Here is a 20898-nt window from a genome sequence, read left to right as displayed (position 1 = left end):
GCAGGTGAGCAATTAGGAGCCAATGGTCCAGGATTGTGAGAGGGATGTCCGACTGCCGGTTTAGGCCCAATCCCAGCAGTTGGACATCTCCTGAGGGTTCCTGGATTGGAGAGGGTGCAGGCTGGGCTGAGGGGAACACCACCACCTCTCCCCCGTGTACGAATTTTGTGCACCAGCCCTCTAGTCATAATAATAAAAGGCCAAGAGGCATCACAACCTAAATGACCAATCAACCAGTCACCATGAGGGGACCCACCCCCATCTGGATTGGGGGCGTGGCTGGTCTTCAAACTGCCTAAGGCCCATAGCCCAGGCTTGGGCGACACTGGGGGCCAGGTGTGTGCGGTGCAGTCTTTTAAAAATAGAGAAAAGCCCTCTGGCTCTCCAAGGTGCCTCTTGGCACTGGCCACCCTGCCCCCACTCCCACCCTGCGTGGAGCCCCCAGCAGAGCTGCTCAGGTGGGTGTGGGCTGCACGACCCCAGGCTCCAGGCCCCATGGGGGTGGAGAGGTTCGCGCAGCTGGTGTAGCGATGCCGGTGAACTCTGCTGGGGAGTACAAATTGGAGTGAATGGACTGCAGCTGGTGGTGCTGGCCAGATGAAGCTCCAGGAAGATGTTTTGTAAGAAGAGTGGGCAAGCCTATTCTCCCAGTAGAGTTCCGATCACTGAGAATGATGTGAAAGGAATGCTGGGAGCCAGTCCATCCTTGCTGTTTCAAAGGACATAGCATATATGGCATACTGTTCTTAAAATGTTTGCTCACCTTCTTGGCACTATGTGTTTTAACCAAGGTCTCCTCTCTGAGAAAGGTTGTTTCCCCAGGTAGGGATTTCCCCCTGAAGTTAGGGAGGGAATAAAACCCCTTAACTAAGTGCCAGGCGGGTAGTTAATCACTTTAACTACAAACAATCATGCTTAAGCTACATAATCTTTACTCCCTGGAATGGAGATAAGAAACGCCCTAACCTTTGGAATAAAGATTGATAGGATTGAATCAACTGGTATAAATACAGATGTAACAAGACAACAGGAGACAGAACTTAGAACACAGGACCTACACTCAGAACCTAGACACAGAACCTACACAGAACCTAGAGATGGAAGAACTTCGCTGGAGAGAACATGGCAAAAGATCCTGGACAGAAACTGGCCTCAGAACCTAGAGACAGAACCTAGCGAGAGAATCTGGCTGAAGACCTGGCTACAGAACCTGGCTACAGAACCTGGATAGAACATGGCAAGAGAACCTGACTAGAACCTGGTGACTGAACCTGGCTGGAGAACCTGGACAGAACCTGGCTGGAGAACCTAGCGAGGGAACATGGCTACAGAACCTGGTTGGAGAACCTGGAGAACCTGGCTGGAGAACCTGGACAGAACCTGGCTGGAGATCCTAACCAGAACCTCTCTGGAGATCCAGACCAGAACTTGGCTGGAGATCCTGGCTGGAGATCCTGGCTAGGCTGCTGATCAACTGAACGCTGTCTCCGTGTCCTTCCTTCTTCGCCGACTCCGTCCACACCTTTGGGGACCCCTGGACCTGCTGGGGCTGGACCCCAGCAAAAGGAAGGCCTCCAGAAGTCTCACATTTTATGTGACCGAACAGGAGAAGAGCACTACAACTGCATTTCTGCTCTTCATAAGTTGATGCGGGCTCAGCCCGAGCGCCTCCCTCTACTGGCTGACATGCATGCTCGAAGGAGGAGAGGACCCGCTGTATGTGGCAAGGAAGCTGGTGAGGTTTGCCAGTGAAGACATAGGTCTGGCAGACCCATCTGCATTACCACAGCAGTGGCCACATACCAGGGCTGTCACTTCACAGGCATGCCCGAATGTGAGGTGCTTCTGGCCCAGTGTGTAGTCTATTTTGCCAGAGCCCCAAAGTCTATTGAGGTGTACAGCACCTACAGCAACATCAAAGCCTGCCGTGGATCCACCAGGCGCCTCTTTCCCCTGTCCCGCCTGAGGAATGCGCCGACCTGGCTCATGAAGGACCTGGGCTATGGCAAGGGCTACAAATACAACCCCATGTACAGTGAGCCTGTGGACCAGGAATACCTGCCTGAAGAATTGAGAGGAGGGGATTTCTTCAAGCAGAGGTGATGCTGACTCTTTGAAGCTATGACAGCAGAAGGATGTTATTTTCTTTTCTTTCTTTCTTCTTCTTTTTTTAATAGGAATGGCCAAAAAGAGAGTAAATGGATTGTTAAGTTGGTTTCCTGGTAAAAGTTAAAACAGCCCAACTTTTTGTGCCAAAAATTTGAGAGTTTCTTAATTGGAGACACAGCTACTTCAGCTAAGTGTGTAATGTTGAATTGTGTTCATTTGCACTCTACAGTGGTTATGCGTATGGAAGTGTCTGGCAGTTTTTTGCAATGAATTAATGTTATAAGGAATTATCTATTTTGTCATAGTATTTAAATCATAATGTCATTTCAGAATTCAGTTCTGTAGGATTTTTTTTCCTTTAAAAAATGTATATTCTGGGTAGTTTTAATTGGTAAAAAAATGTAATTGTGATTTAATACTGCATAGTGTTCTGGGGTATTTTTTTTATATGCAAAGGTCTTATGAGCCAATGAAACTATTTCAAAGTAAACAAAACAAAACAAAACAAAAAACTTTGCTGAGGAGGCCAGCGGGGCTCCAGTGTGTTTGGGGGCAGCCTGTTTATGCCAGGACCCAGGTGCGCAGCTGCACACACGTGGTGGGCATGTGCTGGGAGTGTGGCGCAGGCATCCTATGGACATTTGTGCGTGAAAAGGTGTGCACACACCTTTGTGTGCATAAATACATCTGTTTCTCAGAAGCATACCTGGAAAGGTGCTTTATCTGTAATAAGCAGTTTTCAAAATGTAATCCAGAGGCAAGGGATCTGTAGGGAGAAAACACATAAGAAAAGGTTTTTGATACTAAACACAAAGCTGTAATTGAAGTGTTTATGCCCAAATGTACTGTGAATCAAACATATGGTGATATTTATCTTCTGGTGGGTCTGTTCGAAAGGTTTGGTTGATCAGTTCTCATTTCACGAAAAAAATAATGTAACTAAGTGATTACTAAATATATACTTCTAAGGCAAAGTAGTTTACCCACTTTGTGTACTTTTTGCATGTGTGTAGCACATCAAGGCTGTTTATAAAGTATAACTTGGATGATGTGACAGTATGGTTGAGGAAGGAGGTGTGGCCGGTTGTTTTTAAAAATTAGGCACCTCACAGTTTTGTTTTTTTTTGTTTTTTTTTAACAATATCTTTATTGCTTTCAGAGAGGAAGGGAGAGGGAAAGAGAGATAGAAACATTAATGATGAGAGAGAATCATTGATTGGCTGCCTCCTGCACATTCCCCACTGGGGATAAAACCCGCAACCCAGGCATGTGCCCTTGGCTGGAATCGAACCTGGGACCCTTCAGTCCGCAGGCTGACGCTCTATCCACTAAGCCAAACCAGCCAGGGCACCTCACAGTTTTTAAGACAAACGTGTTAACCTAAAATCTTCAGAAGGCAGGGCCAGCGATCTTTTAAGACTTGTATAGGCCTTAGACATAAAAAAGCAGCTACCTTTTTTAGGATGTGGCCTAAAAGAAACCTGTTATTTTCAGTTATTACTGTCTTCAAAGTAAAATAACATATTTTCAGTCTTTTTTTTTTTTTTAATTAATATGCTGTATCTCTTTTTAAGCCGAAACATACTTTTCACCTCAGGACAGTTCTCATTTTTACATTCTTAGTTTCCTTTCTCCAGAACAGGACCCTTTTTGAGCCAGTATTTGAGTAGAGTTCATAATCTAAAGTCATTTTTTCTCCACAGGATGTATTAAGCTGCAAATGGCAAATGACAGTCAGTTAGAAAGCATTTTTGGCATAATAAATAACTGCCAATAGACTTCTATACAGAAGCCTAAAAGCTGCTGCAGTAGCGGTCAGAACTAACATGATTCTTCCATATGCTCAGGCTTCGTTTATTAAATACTGTCATAAATCCAGATAAGAAATCTTCCAAAGCTGCATAATTTCCAAAATGAGTTTCCTCTGGTTGCCGAGCCTGTTCATTCCTTCAATCCTTTTTCAGTCGTTTAGCTTTTGCAATATTTTCTTGGCGTTTTTGTTTTTTCTTTTGCTCCTTTTCCCTGGCCTCAATCATCTTGGCCAGTTTCCAGGACAGTACAGCACTTGCTAGAAACAATGGCGTAAGGGCCAAAATAACGGTTGTAAGGAAGGCATATGGATCCTTTGCAGCCCATTCCACAACATACTCAGCCCAAGCTTTTATGTCAAACATCTTTGTAACGGTGTTAGGAAAAGGGGACTTATGCTTGAGTTGTGATCTCTAACTTTGTCCTGGATTAGTGAGCCAATCACAATTTCAGAAGGATGACCCCTGGTTGTTGTCTTCTTCTTTAGCTCTACTACACACTTCTGAGAGAAGGTTTAAATTCTATATGCCAGGCTGGAAGCAGGAAGGCGGAATCCCCCCAGCCTTTTTATATGAGGGTTTTTTTTCCATACTTTAATTACAATATTTGAAATAGGTGTTGTCATTATTTTAAAGCACTAGTTTTTTCCTCTCAATATCAGAGACTTAAATTTTCACACCCCCCCCCCAAAATGTTTATTTGAAGTAACTGTGCATCTGGATTCCGGGTGGCCTAATAAACTCAGTGGTTAGACAGGTGCTTTTATAGCCACGGTCAAAGGTTCTTTACCCTGATTAGCCTTTGAGGGGGACCAGAGGTTCTCCTGACCAGCATTGGGGGAGCGGGGAGGGGCAGGAAAACCATTAGAGGAAAAGGAATGGGATTGGAAACTCCCTCCCAACCACCCTTAAGAGAGTTCAAATGCTGTGAGGAGTGGGGGGCGGTGGGTGGGTGGGGCGTGTGCTGGTGGGTGGGGCGGTGAACTATCTCGTGATTTCGCCCACTGGGCCTCTAGTATAGTTAATGATATTGTAATAACTGTATGGTTCCACATGGATACTAGACTTATTGGAGGGATAACTTCATAAGTTATATAAATGTCTAACCATTATGCTGTACACCTGAAACTAATCTGTATATATAAAAGCCTAAGCAACCGAACGACCGGTTGACTGGTCACTATGAAGTGCTCTGACCACCAAGGGGCACACACTCAACACAGGAGCTTCCCCCTGGTGGTCAGCGCACTCCCACAGCGGGAGCACCACTCAGCTGACCAACAGGCGCCAGACACAGGCAGCACGAGCCTCTCCCCATCGGGACTGACTGGGTGCGAGCCGTGGCAGGTGCAGCAGTGCTGGGATGAACAGGAGAGGCAGGCAGGAGCAGCAGTCCAACATCCCCCGAAGGCTCCCAGATTGTGAGAGGGCACAGTCTAGGCTGAGGGACCCCACCAGTGCACGAATCCATGCACTGGGCCTTTAGTATAAAATAATGTTGAGTGTCAATTGTAATTAAAAATAAAAAGTAATAATCTTTTTCTACAAAAAACCCCCACAATAACCAAACCCATGGGATTTCTGTGGAGGTAAATAGATTTTATACAATAAGCTTTATATCCTCATAGTTACTCTTATAATTTTGATACAAAGTGAGACCAACAGAACAAGAAGATTCATTAACTCTTTGGAAGGCATCATGGCTAAAATTAAAAGTTCAGAAGCAAGATCAAGAAGTTATGAGAGGTGCCCCAGCTGGGTTGCTCCGTGGTTGGAGCATCATCCCGTACACCACAAAGGTTGCAGGTTCAATCCCTGGTTGGGGTGCGAATGGGAGGCAACTGATTGTTGTTTCTCACATAGATGTTTCTCTCTCTCTCTCTAAAATCAATAAACAGCCAAGCTGGTGTTGCTCCGTGGTTGAGTTTCGACCTATGAACCAGGAGGACATGGTTTGATTCCAGGTCAGGGGACATACCTGGATTGTGGGCTCGATCCCCAGTGTGGGGCATGCAGGAGGTAGCCAATCGATGATTCTCTCTCATCATTGATGTTTCTATCTCTCCCTCTTTGTCTCTGAAATCAATAAAAAAAATATATTAAAAACTAAAGGCCCAGTGCATGAAATTCATGCACAGGGTGGGGGCGCAGGGTCCCTCAGTCCAGCCTGCACCCTCTCCAATCTGGGACATCTCTCTCGCAATCTGGGACTGCTGGCTCCTAATTGCTTGCCTGCCTGCCTGCTTGATTGTCTCTAACTGCCTCTGCTTGCCTGCCTGATCACCCCCTAACTGGTCCCCTGCTAGCCTGGTCACCCCCTAACTGCCCCCCTGCAGGCCTGGTCGCCTCCTAACTGCTCCTCTGCTGGCCTGGTCTCCCTAACTGCCTCTGCCTTGGTCCCTGCCACCATGGCTTTGTCCGGAAGGACGCCTGGAAGGATGTCCAGTCTAATTAGCATATTACCGTTTTATTAGTATAGATAATAAAAAATAAAATCAATAAACAAATCCTCAGGTGATGATTTTTAAAAAAAGAAAGCATTCAATTTTTTTTAATATATTTTATTGATTTTTTACAGAGAGGAAGGGAGAGAGATAGAGAGTTAGAAACATCGATGAGAGAGAAACATCGATCAGCTGCCTCCAGCACATCTCCCACTGGAGATGTGCCTGCAACCCAGGTACATGCCCTTGACCGGAATCGAACCTGGGACCCTTCAGTCCGCAGGCCGACGCTCTATCCACTGAGCCAAACCGGTTTTGGCTCAATTTTATTTTTTAAAAAGTTATGAGAGGCAACAGCAGTGAAATAAAGCATTAGTTGGGTATGTTCAAACATTCTTTTCTAGGCAAAACTCTAACATGTATAGACAAAGTTATGAATCATAGAGTTGGTTCACATATTGGAAACAAATAAAAACATAGTAGCTTTTTTCCCCTCCAAGTTCAAGGCATTTTTAAAAAGTAAGTCACCATGCCAGAACCGGTTTGGCTCAGTGGATAGAGCATCGGCCTGCGGACTCAAGGGTCCTGGGTTCGATTCCGGTCAAGGGCATGTACCTTGGTTGCAGGCACATCCCCAGTCGGGGGCGTGCAGGAGGCGGCTGATTGGTGTTTCTCATCGATGTTTCTAACTTTCTATCCCTCTCCCTTCCTCTCTGTAGAAAATCAATAAAACATATTTTTTTTTTTTAAAAAAGTAAGTCATCTATTTGAAGAAAAGCTTCCTATTTGTAAAATTTTAAAAATATGTTTCAAGAGTATATATGACCATATAAAATGAAACAATGTAAGCAAAAAGAAAATTAAGATTACAATGTGGAGGCCTTGGCTGGGTAGCTCAGTTGGTTAGAGTGTTGTCCTGAAGTACCAAGGTTGTGGGTTTGATCCCTGGTCAGGGCACATACATACAAGAGTCAACCAATTAATGCATAAATAGGTGGAGAAACAAATTGATGTTTCTCTTTCTCTCTAAAGTCAGTCAATAAATAAAAATATTCTAATGTTGAAATAAGCATTTTTTGCATATTTTTCTTTTTTAAAAATATGTTTTTATTGATTTTTAGAAAGAGAGGAAGGGAAAGGGAATAGAAACATCGATGAGATAATGTTTATGGTGAAATGAACAGTCTAACCTACAAAGGATGTAAATTTAGAAGTATGTACAAGAAATATTTAAACCATGCAAACTCTCTGATTCAGAAATTCTATTTTGGGGATTAAAGAAAATAATTATATAGGATGTCCCCCAAAAAATGTATATGCACTTTGAATAATTATAAAGGCAGTGTTCATTAAAATACACTTTATTTTCAAAATTGAGGTATTAGCTGTTAAAGTGTGTATACATTTTGGGGGGACACCCTGTACATGTACACAATGATGAGAGTTTGCATGGTTTAAATATTTCTTGTACATACTTCTAAATTTACATCCTTTGTAGGTTAGACTGTTCATTTCACCACAAACATTATCAATGGGCTGCCTCCTGCATGCCCTCTACTGAGGATCAAGCCAGCAACCTGGGCATGTGCCTGACCAAGAATTGAATTGCGGACCTTTTGGTTCCTGGGTTGACGCTAAATCACTGAGCCATACTGGCTGGGCTACAGATTTTTCTTAATGTTTGATACCTGTTAGTACCTCATTATGCTGATATAGGTATACTTTACAAATATAGTCATAATATCCATTTTATTTTTCTAAAGATTACATTTCTTGAATATTTTCTAAAGTGCATTTAGTGAATATAATGCACATACGTGTGTGTGTGTGTGTGTGTGTGTGTGTGTGTCCTGCCATATAGGGTCACACTACCTACAACTGTTATTACCAGCATTCTTCACTCTGCAATAAGTTGTAAACATATTTTCATCTTCCCAATTAAAGACCTATACCATCATTTTTAAGTGGCAAATTTTTTCACCTTATGGATGCTTTATGAATAATGTTTGTCAACAGTTTTGCCTATTTGTGTACATGTACGGGGTGTCCCCCCAAAATGTATACACACTTTAACAGCTAATACCTCAATTTTGAAAATAAAGTGTATTTTAATGAACACTGCCTTTATAATTATTCAAAGTGCATATACATTTTTGGGGGACATCCTATATAATTATTTTCTTTAATCCCCAAAATAGAATTTCTGAGTCAGAGAGTTTGCATGGTTTAAATATTTCTTGTACATACTTCTAAATTTACATCCTTTGTAGGTTATACTGTTCATTTCACCACAGACTTGCTGATATGGGCATCAATTCTCTTAAAGTGATATTTAATATCGTTTGGTGATTTGATGTATTTCTACTTTTTAGTGAGTCATACATGCTCATCTTTCTCTAATTGGAACTAGCAATTCTGAGGCAAGAGCTACCGTTGAAAGAGTACTGATTTTGTGGTTAGAACAATAAAATTTGCTACTTACTAACTGAATTTCTACAAGTGATTTTACTTCTTCGAGTGTGAATTTTTTGATCCACTGCATAGATAGGATAATTATTATATTACATTGTAATCCTGAGGATAGCTAATGTATATAAAAAACCAATCACATGAAAGTTCTTGATAAATAGATATGCTATTATCTACCTGCTGGGAGCATGAATCCATAACTTTTTTTTACCTTCGTTGTAAGAAAGAGATGAAGTAATGCAGGAAAGCAATGTGGATGATTCTGATTGAAAATAGTGAGGAGTCCAGAAGATTCTGCAAGTTCTGGCAGTAGGCAGGCAGGGCTGCCAGTACAGCAGTTTGATAGTGGTAATGACTGCCAGGATTGGTCCTTATGAATGTCTCTTTGTACCAAATGAATCCAAGCAGGCCTGCAAAGCTTTGAAAAAGATTCTGCTTTAGAGGAAGTGGCCCTTTATCAGCCCTGGAATTTATGACTAGGGATTAGATTAGTCCAGACTCCCTCAAATCTCCCTGTGTGTACAGTATGTGTGTTTGTTAAAGAGGGGGGAGGGGACATATTAACTTAAGTCACTTGGGGATTTCTGAGACTTATCTGATCTCATGGCCTCCCTTTCCTCCTCCTAGCTCTGGTTTCTGTGAACTCTGGTTCTCCAGGCAAGTAAACCCCAAGGAATACTGACCAGTTCTTGAATTTATAAACTATGGCCCATGTAAGTTACTTTTTCTTTCTCTTTCTGGAAATAACTGTCATTTAAGATCCTATGAACATTTATCCAGAAACTTCCTACTTAAGAACCTTCTTTCATTTCCTCTAAAATCAGTGAGGGATGAGGCTAAATAGTATAATGCCTACCCCATGAGTCCTCTTTTTTCCAGTTATTGTGTATATATTCATTGAACAAATCATTCAGCATCATCTATATATGCCTCAGTCTCCTAAGAGATGCTATGGAGCAGAAATGAAATCCTTTGAGGGAGATGTTTGACCATCTCTAGTGAGATGATGAGAGAGGATAGGCACATTTGACTACTCATGGGAAAACTGACCTTTTCCATACTTCAGTTTTCCAAGTATATGAGATTTGCTATTGGTTGGCCTCAGCCTCAGTATATTATGATATCTCATACTTTGTGAGGCTTTTAGGACTGGCTAGTAATGTGGTTGGGTCTTGCATGCAGAGATAATGAATCTTCTCTGGGAATCTCTTAAGAGTTGTACACCAGGAACAGAATTCCATTTGTAGTTGAACAGAATGTGCTTATCTAGAAAGACATCTTTGTGAATCTGGATCACCAGTATCCAGATTCTATATCAGTAACTGGTATCCTCTAACTCAGGAACAAAGAATGCATACAGTGAGGGATGGAAAATGATAGCAGTTAAGAAGATCATGTAGGTAAATAAATAGTTGTAGACTCTCAAAATTAAGGAGGACCTTGACTATTTTGTGTAGACCAAAGATATTTAAGTATGGAAGAAGATTAAGTCTCATCCATTGTATAAACTATTGCACAATCAATTTTATTTTAAGTTTATTAAAGAATCGTCATTAATAGCAAAACACTTATGATTTGATTGGGTTAAACAATGAACTTGGCAGAAATTTAATTGTGTTTAGATCTTTTCTAACAGATATCATAGAGAAACATTTTTTTAAAAGTCTTCTCTTAAGGAGAAAAGGTAGAAGGACTCACATTTCTTGAGAATTCATGAATGGGACATATAGCAGGCAAAAAGGCTTATATACAATCTTTCATTTAATTGGAAAACTGATGGTTTGTTTTTTCTTTCCCAGACATGTCTGAATAATTAAGGTATGCCAGAGTATATAAGAAGTTATATCTGTAGCAACAGAATCCTTCAAGAACACAGGCATGCTGCTTCAGGCACAATGATTTTCTAACTCATTATCTTACATGCTTCCAGCCAAGCCTATTTGCTTGCTTGGTCCATTTCCTGCAGTATCTCTTCCATCTTTTCTTCTTCCATCTTTAAATAAAATTTTTTTAATTTTTATTGTTTTATATGGTTTGTCATTTCAGGGATCAGTGATATTCAGTGATGTGTCCATAGTCTTCTCTCAGGAGGAGTGGGAATACCTGGACTTGCAACAGAGGGACTTGTACAGAGATGTGATGTTGGAGAACTACAGCAATTTAGTCTCATTGGGTAAGGTTTTCTGCCTCCAGTAATACAGACTCTGTTCTCTGTAATGCCAGCTTTCTTTTTTGGAAATTTTAGCAGTGTCTTTCAAGAAATTATCTCAATTTCTGCTCCCTGTTCTCAAGGGAATGGTTTGACCTTTTACTTCAAGCATGTCAAACTCGTGGCCCGTGGGCCACATGCAACCCACATGAATATTTTTGTGGCCCAGCCAACATAACGGTATGTAAGAAATGTTTTAATAAAAATTTTGTAATTTAATTTTTACAATATCCTGTTATAAATAATTATTAATAATGAACTACAACATTTGCTAATGACTGATTACTATAATTGTGTTGCATTCATTTCCCTTACGCCCCTTATGCACAGGTATACCATTTCTCTCCACTAATACTAGCAGTGAGTATTTTATTTTATTATTTTATTTTATCTTATTTTATTTTACTTTATTTTATTATTTTATTTTATTTTTACAATATCCTGTTATACATAACTAGAAGCCCGGTGCACAAAAATTTGTGCACTCCGGGGGAGTGGGGGTCCCTCAGCCCGGCCTGTGCCCTCTCGCAGTCTGGGACCCCTCGGGAGATAACGACCTGCTGGCTTGGGCCTGCGCCCGGGTGGCAGAGGGCAGGCCCAATCCCTAGGTGCAGCCCCTGGTTGGGCTCAGAGCAGGGCTGATTGGGGAGTTGGGGCACCGCCCCCTGTCATGTACAGAGCAGGGTGGATTGGGAGGTTGCGATGTCACCCCCAGTCACGCTCAGGGTAGGGCCAATTGGGGGGTTGGGGCACCACCCCCTGTCACACTCAAGGCAGGGTCGATGGGGAGGTTGCGGCGCCACCCCGTCACGCACAGAGCAGGGCCAAATGGGGGGTTGGGGCGCTGCTCCCTGTCACTCACAGAGCAGGGCCCATCAAGGGGGTTGGGGCTCCGTACCCTGTCACACACAGAGCAGGGTCAATCAGGGGGTTGGGGAGCTCCCCCCTGTCACGCGCAGAGCAGGGTCAATCAGGGGCTCCCCCCTGTCACTCACAGAGTAGGGCCGATAGGGGAGTTGGGGCACTGCCCCCTGTCACACACAGAGCAGGGTGGATAAGGGGGTTGGGGCACCGCCCTCTATCACCCACAGAGCAGGGCCGATCATGGGGTTGGGGCGCCGCCACTGTCACACTCAGGGCAGGGCCGATGGGGAGGTTATGGCTCTACCCCATCACACACGGAGCAGGGCCCGTGGGGCAGGGGGGGGTTGGGGCGCCGCCCTCTATCACCCACAGAGCAGGGCCGATCATGGGGTTGGGGCGCCGCCACTCTCACACTCAGGGCACGGCCGATGGGGAGGTTATGGCTCTACCCCATCACACACAGAGCAGGGCCCGTGGGGGGAGGTTGGGGCACCGCGCGCTGTCACACACAGAGCTGCAGCGCGATCAGGGGTTGGGGAGCTCCCCACAATCAGGCACAGAGCAGGGCTGATCAGGGGGTTGGGGCGCCTTCCTGTCATGAACAGAGCAGGGCGGATAGGGAGGTTATGTCCCCGCCCCCTGTCACACACAGAGCCGCAGGGCGATCTGGGTGTTTGGGCGCTGCTCCTTGTCATGCTGATCCCAGTGCCAGGAGGCCTCGCGGCTCTGCTGATCCCGGTGCTGGGAGGCATATTACCCTTTTACTACATAGGATAGAGGCCTGGTGCACGGGTGGGTGCTGGCTGGTTTGCCCTGATGGGTGTCCTGGATCAGGGTGGGGGTCCCCACTGGGGTGCCAGGCCAGCCTGGATGAGGGGATGATGGCTGTTTGCAGCTGGGCATACACCCTTCAGAGTGAGGGTCCCCACTGGGATGCCTGGCCAGTCTCGGTGAGGGGCTGAGTGCTGTTTTCAGGCTGGCGGGTGACTGAAGCTCCCAATTGGCCCTACCCTGCTCCTTTTTTGTCTTTTTTTAAATTCTGGGCCAGCTTTAGCTCTGACTCCAGCTCTGAGGCCTCTGCTGCTGAAAGCAGGTATCTGGTTTGTTTGTGTTCTATAATCGAAACACTGTATCAACTCCAGCTCTGAGATCCCGGCTCGGTGAAAGCAGGTTTCTGGGGTTTTGTTTAGCTTCTATATTTGTAACTATGTTTCAAACTGCAAGCTCAGAGGCCGGCAAGGCAGGCGGGGAACGTTGGTTTCCTCCGTCACTGCAAGCCTCATGCTAGTTTCAAGCTGCCTGGCTGCCAGTCGCCATCTTGGCTGGCAGTTAATTTGCATATCTCCCTGATTAGCCAATGAGAAGGGTAGCGGACATATACTAATTACCATGTTTCTCTTTTATTAGATAGGACTAGAGGCCCGGTGCACAAAAATTTGTGCACTCGGGGGGGAGGGGGGGTCCCTCAGCCCGGCCTGTGCCCTCTCGCAATCTGGGACCCCTTGGGAGATAACGACCTGCTGGCTTAGGCCTGCGCCCGGGTGGCAGAGGGCAGGCCCAATCCCTAGGTGCAGCCCCTGGTTGGGCTCAGAGCAGGGCTGATTGGGGAGTTGGGGTGCTGCCCCCTGTCATGCACAGAGCAGGGCAGATTGGGAGGTTGTGATGCCACCCTCAGTCACTATCAGGGTAGGGCTGATTGGGGGGTTGGGGCACTGCCCCCTGTCACACTCAAGGCAGAGTCGGTGGGGAGGTTGCTGCGCCAGCCCCTGTCACGCACAGAGCAGGGCCAATCAGGGGGTTGGGGAGCTCCCCCCTGTCACGCACAGAGCAGGGCCCATCAGGGGGTTGGGGAGCTCCCCCCTGTCACTCACAGAGTAGGGCCAATAGGGGAGTTAGGGCACCGCCCCCTGTCATACACAGAGCAGGGCGGATCAGGGGGTTGGGGCGATACCACTGTCACACTCAGGACAGGGCCGATGGGGAGGTTATGGCTCTACCCCATCACACACAGAGCAGGGCCCATGGGTGGGGGGGGGGGTTGGATCTGCCCTCTATCACCCACAGAGCAGGGCCGATCAGGGGGTTGGGGCGCCTTCACCTGTCACTAACAGAGCAGGGCCGATAGGGAGGTTGTGGCCCTGGCCCCTGTCACACACAGAGCCGCAGGGCAATCAGGGGGTTTGGGCGCTGCCCCCTGTCATACTGATCCCGGTGCCGGGAGGCCTCTCAGCTCCGCTGATCCCAGTGCTGGGAGGCATATTACCCTTTTACTATATAGAATAGAGGCCTGGTGCACAGGTGGGGGTCGTCTGGTTTGCCCTGATGGGTGTCCTGGATCAGGGTGGGGGTCCCCACTGGGGTGCCTGGCCAGCCTGGATGAGGAGATGATGGCTGTTTGCAGCTGGTCACACATCCTTCAGGGTGGGGGTCCCCACTGGGATTCCTGGCCAGTCTGCGTGATGGGCTGAGGGCTGTTTTCAGGCTGGGACTGAAGCTCCCAACTGCTCCTTCTTTTCTTTTCTTTTTTTTTATTCTGCGCCAGCTTTAGCTCTGAGCCTCCAGCTCTTAGGCCTCCGCTCCTGAAAGCAGGTATCTGGTTTGTTTCGGTTCTCGAAACTCTGTATCAACTCCAGCTCTGAGATCCCAGCCGGCTGAAAGCTGGTTTCTGGGTTTTTGTTTAGCGTCTATATTTGTTACAATGTTTGAAACTGCAGGCTTAGAGGCCTGCAGCGGCCGGTGGGGAACGTTGGAGTCCTCCGTCACTGAAGCAAGCAAGCTTCATGTTAGTTTCAAGCTGCCTGGCTGCCGGCCGCCATCTTGGCTGACAGTTAATTTGCATATTGCCCTGATTAGCTAATGGGAAGGGTAGCGGTCATACGCCAATTACCATGTTTCTCTTTTATTAGTGTAGATTATTAATAACAAACTACAACATTTGCTAATGACTGATTACTATAATTGTGTTGCATTCATTTCCCTTACGCCCCTTATGCACGGGCGCACCATTTCTCTCCACTAATACTAGCAGTGAATATTTTATTTTATTTTATTATTTATTTATTTTAATTTTATTTTATTGGTTTTTTTACAGAGAGGAAGGGAGAGGACTAGAGAGCTAGAAACATCGATGAGATAGAAACATCTATCAGCTGCCTCCTGCACACCCCTAACTGGGGATGGGCCTGCAACCAAGGCACATGCCCTTGACCAGAGTCGAACCTGGGACCCTTCAGTCCGCAGACCGACACTCTATCCACTGAGCCAAACCCGTCAGGACTAGCAGTGAATATTTGTAGCAGCTGATTGCCACATCATTTAGTCTTGTACTTAATTGTTTGGTGTGTGCAACAGGAAATATTTTGCTTTCGGAGAACAAGAAAAATAGGTTTATTTGCATTACACTTATTAATTTGTGCAGTTATCCAGTGTCTGGTAAGGTAATGTTCAAGAAAAATATTAATTTTTATTAAAATGTTCTATTACTTAATGTTAATTATTACTCATTTATTTCAGCCCTTTGTATTCAGCAAGTCTCTATTGAAATAGACCTAAAGTTTTCGTTTTTTTGTGGCCCACATAAACTTAAACCTTGTTTATTTGGCCCGTCTTAGCCTTTGAGTTTGACATGCTTGTTTTATTTGTTTGGAAGGTAGCACATTCATTAAGTATATTCATCTTTCCCATACTTAAGTCGCCTTTAGGTCTTCCTTAATGATAAGGGGGCTAGATATGAAATCTAGGTGTCTTATAGCTTTAACCGTGTCCAACAAATCAGGTTTCACTTTGTATTTTAACTTAGAATTGCTATATGTATTTTGTTATTTGTTGATATACTTACCAGGAAAATAGCTACACCTGGATTCTTGTTTTTTTCTCTGGCTATCAAAAGAACACATAATTTTTGTAGTGGTAAGTTGGATCAATTTACAATTATTTACAATTCAGAAGAATGCATTCCTTTTGTTACTAAACAAAAGAACTTTGCACTTAATATTTTATGAATATCCTAATAACAATAAATGCCTCAGTAAACTTCTTGTTTTTCTCTCAACAAAATAGCAATAACAATAAATAGTAGCTAATGAAATATATATAGTGCTTAGTACATATATTGTAGGCAAAATTTATTTTATAAATATAAATTAATAACCTTCACAACAATTGTGTAATAGAGACACTATTTTTATGCTTGTTTTGTAGATGAAAATAAAGCAGGGAACTTGTCCAAGACCACATAAATGGGATGTGGCAAAGGTGGGATATGAACCCAGGCATTCTATTCTCTCAAGTATTACAGACTCTCAAGAAGAAGTACTTGCATGAAATATAAATGAAAATAAGGCCTTTTCTTCAGTTTATTTTGTAATCTTAAAATGTTTTTATTTATTTACTTATTTATTTTTATTGTTAACAGTATTATAGATGTTCCCCATTTCCCTCCACATTGCTCCCCTCTATCCAGTCCCTGCCCCACCCAGGTCTTCACACATGATTGTCTGTGTCTATGGGTTATGGATATATGTTCATTGGTAGATCTCTTCCTGTTCCTGCCACTCCCCTCCCCTCTGCCATCTGTCAGTCTGTTCCATGCATCCATGCCTCTGGAGGTATTTTGTTTATCAGTTTATTTTGTTCATTAGATTCCACATATAAGTGAGATCTTAGGATATTTGCCTTTTTCTGTCTGGCTTTTTTTCACTTAGCATAAGAATCTTTAGATTCATCCATGCTGTTGCAAAGGGTAAGAGAACTTTCTTTTTTGTAGCCACATAGTAAGTATTCCATTGTGTAAATGTACCACACATCTTTTTTTTAATATATATTTTTTATTGATTTCAGAGAGAAAGGGAGAGGGGGAGAGAGATAGAAACATCAATGAGAGAGAATCATTGACTGACTGCTTCCTGCACACCCCCTACTGAGGATCGAGCCCACAACCTGGGCATGTGCCCTGGACTGGAATCGAACCTGGGACCCTTCAGTCCACAGGCCGACGCTCTATCCACTGAGCCAAACCAGCTAGGGCTAACACATCTTTTTTATTCATTCATGTACTGATGGGCAAGTGGGCTGTTTCCAGATCTTGACTATTGTAAATAAGGTTGCTATGAACATAGGGGTGCATATATTCTTTCTGATTGGTGTTTTGGGTCTCTTAGGATACATTCCAGAGTGAGATCGCTGAGTCAAACAGCTGTTCTCTTTTTAATTTTTTGAGGAACTCCATAATGTTTTCCACAGTGGCTATACCAGTCTACATTCCCACCAGTAGTGTACTAGGAATCCCTTTTCTTCACTTCCTAGCCAGCACTTGTTTGTGGATTTATTGCTGTAGCCATTCTGGCAGGTGTGTAGTGATACCTCATTGTAATTTTACTTTGCATCTCTCTGATAATTAGTGACCTGAGCTTTTTTTTAATATCTGTTGGACATCTGTATGTCCCCACTGGAGAAGTGTCTATTCAGGGCCTTTGCCCATTTTTTTTATTGGATTGTTTATCTTTCTTTTGTTAAGTTGTATGAGTTCTCTGTAAATTTTGGAGATTAAGTCCTTATATGAAATAGCATTGGCAAATATGTTCTCCCATGCAGTGGGCTTTCTTGTTGTTTTGTTGATGGTTTCTTTTGATGTGCAGAAGCTTTTTATTTTGATGTACTCCCATTTGTTTATTTTCTCCTTAGTCTCTATTGAGCTGTGTCAGTAAAGATATTGCTGCGACATATGTCTGATATTTTGCTGCCTATGGAGTCTTGTAGGATTTTTATGATTTCCCATCTTATATTTAAGTCCTTTAGCCATTTGAGTTTGTTTTTCTTTATAGTGTAAGTTGGTGATCTGGTTTCATTTTTTTGCATGTATCTGACCAAATTTTCCAGCACCATTTATTGAAGAGAGACTGTCTTGACTCCATTGTATGCTCTTGCCTCCTTCGTCAAATATTAATTGAACATAATGGGTTGCGTCAATTTCTGGGTTCTCTGTTCTGTTCCATTGGTCTATATGTCTGTTCTTGTGCCAGTACCACGAGTTTTGAGAACTGTGGCTTGGTAATATAGCTTGATATCTGGTATTATGATCCCTCTAACTTTGTTCTTCTTTCTCAGGATTGCTGTGGCTATTTGGGGTCTTTTTTTATTCCAGATGAATTTTTGGAGAGTTTGTTCCAGATCTTTGAAATTTGCCATTGGTATTTTAATGGAGATTGCATTGAATCTATAGATTGCTTTGGGTAGTATGCACATTTTAATGATGTTGATTCTACTAATCCATGAACATGGGTATGTTCTTCCATCTGTTTATGTCTTCCTCTATCTCTTTTTTTCAGTGTCCTGTAGTTTTCTGCATATAGGTCTTTTACCTCCTTAGTTAAATTTATTCCTAGGTATCTTAATTTTTTTTTTTTTTGCAATGGTAAATGGGATTGTTTTTTTCGTTTCTCTTTCTGTGAGTTCATTATTGGTGTATAAAAAGGCCATTGATTTCTGGGTGTTAATTTTGTATCCCGCTACATTGCCGGATTCATTAATTAAGTCTAGTAGTTTTTTGATGGAGTCTTTGGGGTTTTCTATGTATAGTATCATGTCATTTGCAAATAAGGACAGTTTTACTTCTTTTTTTCCAATTTGGATGTTTTTTATTTCTTTTTGTTGTCTGATCGCTGTGGCTAGCACTTCCGGTACTATATCGAACAGGAGTGGTGAAAGTGAGCATCCCTGTCTTGTTCCTGTTCTTAGGGGAAATGTGTTTAGTTTTTGCCCATTGAGTATAATGTTGGCTGTAGATTTGTCATACAAGGCTTTTATTTTGTTGAAGTATGATCCCTCTATTCCCATTTTGCTGAGAGTTTTTATCAAGAAAGGGTGTTGGATTTTGTCAGATGCTTTTTTTGCATTGATTGATATGATTATGTGATTTTTGTCTCTCAATTTGTTCATGTGATGTATCACATTTATTGATTTGCAGATATTGTACCACCCTTGCATCCCCAGAATAAATCCCACTTGGTCATGGTGTATGATCTTTCTACTGTAATGCTGAATCCGATTTGCTAGAATTTTGTTGAAGATTTTAGCATCTTCGTTCATCAAGGATATTGGCCTGTATTTCTCCTTTTTCTGTGGTGTGTTTATCTGATTTTGGAATTAGGATAATAATACTGACTTCATAGAAAGAGCTTGGAAGTGTGCCTTCCTCTTGAATTTTTTGGAATAGTCTGAGGAGGATAGGTTTTAGTTCTTCTCTGAATGCTTGGTAGAACTCCCCTGTAAAGCCGTCCGGACCAGGGCTTTTGTTTGCTGGAAGATCTTTTAGTACTGCTTCAATTTCTTCGGTAGTTATCAGCTTATTCAGGTTTTTTGATTCTTATTGAGTTTTGGGAGCTTGCATTTTTCTGAGAATATGTCCGTTTCATCTAGGTTGTCCATTTTGTTGGAATAGAGTTGTTCATAGTATTTTTTCATAATCATTTGTATTTCTGTGGGATCAGTTGTTACTTCACCTCTTTCATTTCTGATTTTGTTTATTTGGGTCCTCTCTCTTAGTTTCTTGATGAGTCTGGCTAAAGATTCAAATTAATCTTGTTTATTTTTTCAAAGAACCAGCTCTTGGTTCCATTGATCTTTCATATTGATTTTTTGGTCTCTATGTCAATTTATTTCTTCTGTTATCTTTATTAATTCTTTCCTTCTACTTTAGGCTTTTCTTGTTCTTTTTCTAGTTTTTTTTTTGTTTTTTTTTTTTGTTTTTTTTTTTACTTGTAGAATTTAATTGTTTATTTGAGATTTTTCTTGTTTCTTGAGTTAGGCCTGCAGTACTATGAACTTCTCTCTCTGGACTGCTTTTGCTGTGTTCCATAGATTTTGGGTTGTTATGTGTTCATTTTCATTTGTTTCCAGACAGTGTTCCACTTATTCCTTGATGTCTTTGGTAACCCATTCATTATTTAATAACATGCTTTTTCGCTGCCATATGTTTGAATGTTTTTGAGGTGTTTTTTTTTTTTTAATTGTAGGTGATTTCTAGTTTCATGCTATTGTGACATTAGAAGATGTTTGATATGATTTCAGTCTTCTTTAACTTCTTAAGACTTACTTTGTGTCCTAACATGTGGTCTTTGTTTGAGAATGTTTCATGTGCACTTGAAAATAATATATATTCTGCAGTGTTGGCATGAAATGTTCTGTAAATATTAATTAAAGCCATCTGTGTGTCATTTAAGGTCGCTGTTTCCTTGTTCTATCCAGTGATGTCAGTGGGGTGTTAAAGTCCCCTACTATGACTATTGCTGTCGATCTCTCCCTTAAAGTCCTCCAAGATTTTTTTACATATTTAAGTACTCCTATGTTAGGTGTATATATGTTTACATCTTCTTGTTGCATTGATCCCTTTAGTATTATGTCTCTTGCTATTGTCTTTGTTTTGGAGTCTATTTTGTTAGATATACTAGTGTTGTTACCACAGATTTTTTGTTTCTTTCCATTTGCATGGAATATTTTTCTCCCTCCCTTCACTTTAATGCTGAGTCTTTTATTAAATAAGAGAACATTTATTTGATTAATCACAGATTAATTATTATAAAAAATAATTCCTAGAAGAAATGGGTTTAGGAAACAATTTATATAGGTATAGGGGCGTATGGGAGTGAGGAAGCTAATGGTAACCTGCCTGGGACAGGGAGGGAGAAGGGAGAAGGGAAAAGGAAAAGGCAGGGGTGTGCTTCCAGGAGGAAGAGCACACTGGCTCCTCCATCCTAAGGGTTTTAAGGGTGGAGATTATAAGGAAGGTCCCAGGAGTAGATTTCAATAGAACATTCAGCAGTTTTCCAGGTGTGTCCTTTTGAGAGTTGTGGTCTCCACTGATTGATTGGCTGGCACCAAGGCAAGGGGTCATTATTCAATGTAGCTAGTCCTGAGGTCAGCCATGGGGTCACGGGTGTGGTTTTGCTGCTTTTCTGGCCCTGGAGCTTGTCATCCTGACTGGCAAAGTCAGGGCTGA

At 42.8% G+C, this 20898-nt stretch overlaps 2 protein-coding genes and 1 long non-coding RNA gene across 9 annotated transcripts in view; 1 reads left to right on the top strand and 2 right to left on the bottom strand.

The window, feature by feature from the left end:
* The window catches only part of LOC132217033 (uncharacterized), a 238102-nt gene that overhangs the window by 170105 nt on the left and 47099 nt on the right, over positions 1-20898 (bottom strand). The gene's annotated exons all lie outside the window — the stretch shown is intronic.
* Positions 1-20898, top strand: part of ZFP82 (ZFP82 zinc finger protein) — a 64453-nt gene that overhangs the window by 6270 nt on the left and 37285 nt on the right. For 5 of the 7 annotated variants that reach the window (XM_059666916.1, XM_059666919.1, XM_059666915.1 and 2 more), the window contains exons 2-3: positions 9458-9543; positions 10877-11003. In XM_059666916.1, the coding sequence (XP_059522899.1) occupies positions 9535-9543; positions 10877-11003 (136 nt within the window). In that variant the 5' untranslated portion in view covers positions 9458-9534. Of the gene's footprint in view, positions 1-9457; positions 9544-10876; positions 11004-11122; positions 11220-20898 lie in introns of all 7 variants that reach the window. The other 2 variants (XM_059666918.1, XM_059666917.1) reach the window with 2 other exon arrangements.
* LOC132217030 (small integral membrane protein 15-like) lies at positions 3685-4473 on the bottom strand. Its single transcript, XM_059666948.1, has one exon. The coding sequence runs from the start codon at positions 4281-4283 to the stop codon at positions 4059-4061; it is 225 nt and encodes a 74-aa protein (XP_059522931.1). The 5' UTR covers positions 4284-4473; the 3' UTR covers positions 3685-4058.

The sequence above is a fragment of the Myotis daubentonii genome, chromosome 15, assembly GCF_963259705.1.
Source record: "Myotis daubentonii chromosome 15, mMyoDau2.1, whole genome shotgun sequence".
NCBI classification, from domain to species: domain Eukaryota; kingdom Metazoa; phylum Chordata; class Mammalia; order Chiroptera; family Vespertilionidae; genus Myotis; species Myotis daubentonii.
This window is presented reverse-complemented; position numbering and strand designations above follow the sequence as displayed.

Coding starts and splice junctions, on each gene's coding strand:
- LOC132217030 (XM_059666948.1), bottom strand. CDS start 4,283: ATGTTTGACATAAAAGCTTGGGCTGAGTATGTTGTGGAATGGGCTGCA.